General features: G+C 41.8%; 1 protein-coding gene across 16 annotated transcripts in view; it reads right to left on the minus strand.

Annotated features, from left to right (window-relative positions):
• EBF3 (EBF transcription factor 3) overlaps nucleotides 1-7500 on the minus strand; it is a 129669-nt gene that overhangs the window by 40318 nt on the left and 81851 nt on the right. For 9 of the 16 annotated variants that reach the window (XM_056494521.1, XM_056494532.1, XM_056494526.1 and 6 more), the window contains 2 exons: nucleotides 4606-4687; nucleotides 1553-1697 (listed from right to left, as the gene is read on the minus strand). In XM_056494521.1, coding sequence (XP_056350496.1) covers nucleotides 1553-1697; nucleotides 4606-4687 — 227 coding nt within the window. The remainder of the gene's footprint in view (nucleotides 1-1552; nucleotides 1698-4605; nucleotides 4688-7500) is intronic. The other 7 variants (XM_056494530.1, XM_056494535.1, XM_056494533.1 and 4 more) reach the window with 1 other exon arrangement.

Consider the following 7500-nt stretch of genomic DNA (forward strand, 5'->3'; position numbering starts at 1 on the left):
ACTCTGGTGCTCAGGGCGACCTTTAATTATTATATTTTTGGTCTCTTATACCTTAGTTATTAATGCAGAAAAACAAATTAGGGTTGTGTGTGTGTGCGGACCGCGGCAGATTTGTGAATCGCTTTCCATTTTTTGATGTCTAGATCTCGTTTCCTTCTGATAGTTGGTGCTGGCCTCATTCATTCCCCTCCCTGCCCGTTGGTAAATACTATTTGAGACGTAAAACGACAGTGATTGTATTAGCAGCTTAGTATTGTTATCACTTTAATTAATTTTATTAGTGTAAAAAGCCATGATCCTGTCAATGTGTTAGTAACAACTCGCAAGAGGAGTCCCGTGGAAACTGGTGTGCATGGCCCAGCATGTCAGGTCAGAGAAGGTTTGAGAATCTAACTCTTCCAGAACTCAAGATGCATTAAAATTAAATGTATTTAAATGTGCATTTAAATTTTGGGCAACACTAAAGTCTTCAGGAAGTTGGACTTGATGATCCTTCTAACTTAAAATATTCTATTCTATTCTATTCTATTCTATTCTATTCTATTCTATTCTATTCTATTCTATTCTATTCTATTCTATTCTATTCTATTCTATTCTATTCTATTCTATTCTATTCTATTCTATTCTATTCTATTCTATCCTATCCTATCCTATCCTATGCTAATTTTATTAAATAGAGGTTCTCTGAGAGCTGGTTTGCATTCCTACACTGATATATTTTACAGTTCAAACAAAGTGATATTTAAATCCAAATGACTATTTTGGGCTTTGCAGGACAATAAATACATGTGTGCACGTGTCCAGACGCAGCTGCAGTGGTGTGTGAGTGATTCAGGGGCTGATGGGCTCCAAAAAGATAGGATTTCACAATTCTGGATTTTCAGAGACACTTTCCATTCTCCTCTTCATCTCTGCCTATCTTCTTTTAGCAGTTCAGGCAAGAAGTCAATCACATTGAGTCAGGCTGAAGAAAAACATTTTATGCTGTTTTTCTCATCCAAACCCCCTCCTGCCGTAATCTGCAGTAAGGCCCAGGCACAGGAAATTGACCTCACAGTAAATTCTTTACGGATTCGGTCATGTTTTTACCATCCACTTAAACTTGCATACATAACCTGAGACTGTACCTCTGGATCAAGGAATATGACAAGCCAAAATAAAATCAAGTCAAATTAAAGAGCAAGAAAAAGCTGCAAGCAAAACAAGACTGAAATAAAAAAAAAAAAAAAAGAAAGAGAGAAGAAATAAAATAGGAAAAGATGAAAAATTGGTTGTGACTGCAAAACTGTAAGTATTAAATAAAGAAAGAAGTCAGAAGCAAATTCAGAAGCGTCCGTGTTCTAGTTGACAAGGGCTGAGAAATACTAATGGACTTTTTTTAATGGGTGCTTTGATGGATGAGAGGAGAAATGATGTAAAAGTAAATGTAGTGGTGTCTCGACATAAAGTATGGTGAAATAAAAAAAAATAAAAAAAAGATAAATAAAAAAATAAAATTAAAAAAAAAAGCATTGCAAATAAAAAAAAAAAGGACATGTAAATGTGTGCCTACCATTTTCCAGATAAGAAGGGGCCGTACCTTCTGAGGGGTCAAGGCGGCGAGCCCGCCTCCCGTGTTTGGAATTGTTGTGTACAAACATGTTGTCTGAGACAGCCAGCACGTGGCCATCCACATTGACTGTTGTTGATACAACAACCTGGAAGAGAAAACAAAACCCCACATTTCAAAAATCCTGCAGATTTTCCCCGAATCAGGTCTCGTACGACAAAACAACATTCTGTTACTTTTCTGTTTCTATTTAAACCCAGTGAATGACATCTCTGAATACATCTTTGTTTACGTGGCGACCACTGGTGATTTTTAACTCACAATTGTTTCTCTTCAGAACCTGCTACACTAATTAGTGTTTAATCTCCTATTATGCTAACAAATGAATTCAATTCAGGGAAATATTCTTCTAGCCATTAGTTTCAGAAACACCCCTCTAGCCACTCATTTTAAAAGCTGCTGTTTTGATTGATCTGTTGATATATTGATTAGATAGTTTATCTAATTAAAATTTGTTCACTTGAGACTGTCTTCAAATGAAGGGTTGTGAAGATTCCAAATAAAAAAAGCTTAATAAATCAGGAACCGTCGTAACTCCCCATTTTTTCTTCAGTAAATGATCTCCAGGTCAGTTTTACAATTACATTTAATGTCTGATAATGAACTTTTTTGCATCTGAAAAGGCCGAGTTGAATATGAATAGTGAAAGTGTTTTCAATCCATGAAAAGTATCCCTTCTCAAGTTCATTTGGATGGTGATTGACCCTGGTATGTCAATGGAATTTCCTCCTTTATTTTTGAGTGAAAGGCTCCTATTCTTGTGTCCAGGTTCAGAGTCCGGCCATAGAAGAGATGATGGATAGGGCCTCCTTTGGCTTCCAGCTGCTTCTCAGTGGAAAATGGCAAAGGAACATATGCAAAAGGCACAACCTTCCCGAGCAAACACCTCCACAATGGAGCTGGGGACTCCTTCCGGAAGCGAGCGGGAGGAAACCGTGAGCTGAGCCGGGTTTGTGGGAGCACGGCCTCGTAGGTGGATCTCTGTTATCCCAGACTGACATCCACATCTTATTTCAATACTCCAGCATGGGCCCTTGGCTGTGGTTCCAGGTTTTCTAAAGGAAGCGACCGCTCCATTTCCTTTAGAGTCCATAAAGTCACTGGCTAAGTCAGACCTTATCGACCCAGCTGGTGAGGGCAGCCAAAGGTAGGACAAGTGTTAGTGTCCACCTTCCATTTATTTAACTTTTGATTGTAACAAAGATGATTGCAGGGTTCTCCCACCAGCTTCTAAACCCAAACACTTAACGAACACAAATGGAAGGGGAGCAGAAGGGCCTCCTTTGCACTGCCCTGGTCCAAGGCATCAGAAGAAAATTCTTGTCTGCTTCTATGTTTTGGATCACCTCTGATCCTGTTTCTTATTCACAAGCCATAATTAGCTCTCAGCTATCACAGCACCTTCTCTGTGTATCCTGCCTCCTTGGAGACAGCCATCTGCGGTACCCTTTAGAACAGCCCGAGGGCAGCTCCCTGCCAGGCTGCTCTGCTTCCCCAGCTCTCTCCTCCCAGAAGTGGACACTTTCCCCCTTGTCAACATCCACTTTGGAGAGTGCTGAGGTTGCACGCTCAGCTTGGCTGCAGAGCTGCTGCCAGGCCACTGGGCTATCCTCTTTCACTCTTAATGAGATTCCCAGGCTTCCAGAAATACTGCAAAACATGGAGGTGTGATTTCCAGCCAGGATTTCTGAGTTTGGTTCCTAGAACATGGTGTATTAAAGAGACAGAGCAAGGTGTATATGAAAATGACAACTATTTTTGTTCTGTCATGTCTATATAGGTCAGCCACCAAGGGAAAATACTGTAGTTCAGCAAAAGAAAGTCGACGTGCTACGCTTTGTTATATCGCCTCACTCCTGCAGCGCACCTCCACAAAGGTGCTGAGGCAGGGAAACCAGGTAAAAATACTGTTCAAGATCTGACATCCTGTTAAGTCCAGTTAAACCTTCTGAGAGGCAGGGAGATTAGCTAAAGAGACCCAGGAAAGTCTTTCTAGTGTCTACTGGCTCCATTGTCGACCACAAGATCACTCGTGACTGATGCTTCATTTAGTCATCAGTGAGACAAAGAGGACATTTCCACTCATTCCAGGTTTGACCTTCTGTTCTGTTCAGATGGATCAATATCACCGATGCCACGTGAAGCTGAGATGCATGAAAAATGGAAGCCTGGCTCGATTGTTTTGAAGGAGTATTTCTTTTTTTCCAGCTACAGATCTTTTCTGTTGGCTGGCTCGAGGGTGCTGGCTTCCCTGGTTGGTTGGCTGGGCATGAAAACAGATGTCACATGTTTCGCTATCAAGTTTAACCACAAGTAATTCTTCTCCAAACTGAGAAATCCTGAACATCTCAATACTACTTTATTGCTTGGATCAAGTATGAATAATTGTGAAATATTTTGAAATAAAAGGCAGTTGTTTCCTAACGAGCCTTTCGAATGACCCCCGATACCAAGGAAATAATTTGTCCATCCCATCAGCTCTCTCTCTGTACTGCTATGATTCACCACAGGATATCTCAAAAGCTGCAAGGAGAAAGTGAAGTATTAAACATTTTCTAACACAGTTGAAATAAACATCTGTGCATTGGGCCACCACTGCTGGATCTACAAGTTGTGAACCAGAGAAGTGTGAGCTCCAAATTCCCTGTGTCCATAGCCATGTTCTTAAAATAAGATCAAACTGCTCAGTCTATATAAAACCTCTGCAGGTCTGAGCAAACAGCACACTACAACACAAGGTGATAGCAGGGAAGAAAATTAGGGAAATAATTCTTAAGGAAAGATCCACTTGCTCCAACATTGATCCATGACAGCCCACGGCAGAATTCCAGAACCAGCACTTAAATTAATGGGGGAACTGTAAAATACTGACAGCAATTTTTTTAAGCACTGGAACAACACTGAGTGGAAGCACTGACTGTGTTTTCTCATAAGTTCAAGATGAAGATGTGATCAAGTCTTTTATACATCATTTATGCATTTAGAGGGGTCTGTACCTGGAATCTTCGCATGTCTCGTGGGTTGCCTGCATTCTTCAAACAGTTCTGATTGCACTTGAGGAAAAACTTTAGAAAGAATCTACAAAAATACAAAATTGCAATCTATTAGATTCATCAAAATGTAAATCCAATTTTTAAAAAGTTTAATAAAATCTAATCATAAATAGTTATACCCAAAAGTATACTGGTAGTGAAATATTACTTTCCTATTCGTTAATGAACTTATTTTAAAGCATAAGATCTCTGTCATAAACAGAACATTATTGCCAAGGAAAGGCAAATTTATATTTTTAATTTTTCAACAACTACAAATATATTGACTCCAGGCCATATCCTTAGCTCGGTGTGGGAAAGTTGATTTCAATGACTCATTGACTTCAAAGGCAATGACTTACACCAGATGAGAATTTGTCTCTATTTTTTTTTTAATACTTTTCTTTTTTTTTTTCGCAACTTATATTAGCAGTAATGACCTCTAAGTCGAAAAATTCCAGAGGTAATGATCAATCTTCTGAAAAACACTTGGCTTTGCCTCCGGTTTGGAAACTCTCGCTATTCAAAGGGACTCGATCCAACTCCTGCTGACTCCAGGGAGATCCAGGCAGGATCTGCCCACCGGCAAGGCCCCGGCTCCCTCATTGTTTTTGAAAGGGAAGGAACATGGCAAATTAGGCCCTGTCTTACGACCTCTTCAACCTCTGCCAGCCTTCAGCTGTGAGGAGTCGCTCTGCCCAGGGATCGAAATCCAGCTTATTTCTGCTGAGCGGCAACCAGCAATTATTTAGGACTAACCCTTATCATCCAGGCATCTCCCCATAAACCGTTTTTGCAGCAACGCTGCCTCAGGGGAGCACAGCAAGCACTTAGAGGGAAGGGGAAAGCTTGGGAAGATGGAAACTCCTTTCTGCACCACAGGAACGAGCTGAGCTGGGAAGTCTCCACCCTGCAGGTGAAGCAAACCACGGGATCCTCAGGAGGACACTCGCAGCCTGACATCATCTCTTTTATTTGTGCACTCATGTTTTCATCTCTCATAATAAAACCATGTTTTAATTAGGTTTTCTGGCTAAAGACTGACCACTAATGACAAGCAAAGCTCAGGATTTTCTCCTCGCCCAGAGTTCCTCAGATGCTTCAGTCCAATTTTGTACATGCTGGACAGCAACACTTTCACATTCAGTATATGAACAACTTTGATTTATTCACTCATGTCAGTCTTCATAAGTGCCTGGGACTGTTCTTGCTGCACACACCTCACAGAAGTGCCCACGTGCCAAGAGCATTCCTGGCAGGAGGCAAGGCAGGAACATCTTCCCTTCCTCAGCACCCAACAAGGACCTGCCATGGCCAGCAGAAAGAGCAAAGGTGGCTGCACCACATCTCACTCACTCCTGAGAAGCTTCAAGGGTCATACAGGAGCATCCCCAAACCAGAAACTGCTGCTTTTAATCCCAGCTCTTCCTTCTCCATTAAACCTTGAGCAGCACCCTGATGTTACCCCAGGACACGAATGCTGAAGGAGCAATCTCTCATATCACAGAGGCAAGCAGGGAAACAACCAGGTTTACTGAAACTGCATAAATAAATCGATGCTGTCAGTTCAGCTGAATGCACATTTCTTTAAAACTTCCTATCCCAAAACCTGTAAAGGGGTTTCAGCTGTCGAGCTGAAAGAGATCTGGATTTCTGTGGTGGATGACATGATCTCCTAGCTCAGATGCTCAGGTGTTCTGGATGCTGTTGCAGGGATATTATCAGCAACTCCATGAAACTGCCTCTGTGTTAGCCACAAGTTCTCCCTAATTTTCTCTGCCACTTAATGGAGCTTTTTTGGTGTTTTGGATTAATTTTTAATTTTTGTTGTCATTTGAGATATTATTCTCCCCAGATCAATTGATTACAGGCCAGGTTCCCTGCCCACTGCAGGGGATTGGACCTGGATGATCTTTGAGGTCCCTTCCAAGCCAAACCATTGCACAATTCAATTATTCTAAAGGTAACATCTTTTCTGTCAGACCTCTATTTGGTGTTGCACAGCTTCCACCACCCAGACTGTGAGTCTGTGCCCAGACTGTGAGCTCATGCCCAGCTCCATTCAGAACCACCCAGTGCTGGGGAGCCAGGAGCTGGGACCAGCCTCCAGCTTTATGGCTCCTTAGTGCCACATCCAGGCTGAAGAGCAGTATCTTATCTTTTTTTTTTTTTTTTTTTTTTTTTTTTTTTTTTTTTTTTTATCTCAAATGGGTGTTGTGAGGCTTATTGAGCTAATGTTTGTAAATTGCTCAGAAATTCTCCAATGAATTGTGCACGAGGAATGCTAAGTATTGCTCCTCGTGGATTGTTTTCAGCGTGAAGCATTCATGATGAATTGTTTCTATACAGAGAGCTCACATCCTGTCAAAGAAAAAGGGCCATTAAGCACCCTTTCACTAAACATCAACTGGAGCCGGTATTTGTTCAATTATTTGGTGAAAAGGACCCACTCTTGGTGAAATTAGACATCATCAAGTTTATTAGGATGGCTCTGAGCACCGGGCTAAATATTGATGCCAGGCTGGAGTGAACACAAGCAGCACTTGCATTTCAGCTCCACATTCCTTGATGCTGAGATATTTTATTTCACTCTTTACTCCGTGCTCTCAGGGAGCACAGGTGGCATCAGGACAAGCTCTTCAGAGGAAGACAACAGAAGATGAAAACCACATTCCCAGGCAGGGTGTTCCTCCAGGAGGAGATGATTGACTTGGTGGCTGCTCTCAGCTGACCACCAAGGACTGTGGGCATCCCTCCCACCCCAGCCACGAGGTCTTGTGGCAGAGCAAGGACCTGGAGCAGAGCTCTGCTTGGGCTCATCTCAAACTTGGAGACAAGAATGAGAATCTAAGCCTGTCT

Source organism: Oenanthe melanoleuca, chromosome 6 (genome assembly GCF_029582105.1).
Source record: "Oenanthe melanoleuca isolate GR-GAL-2019-014 chromosome 6, OMel1.0, whole genome shotgun sequence".
Lineage (NCBI taxonomy): Eukaryota > Metazoa > Chordata > Aves > Passeriformes > Muscicapidae > Oenanthe > Oenanthe melanoleuca.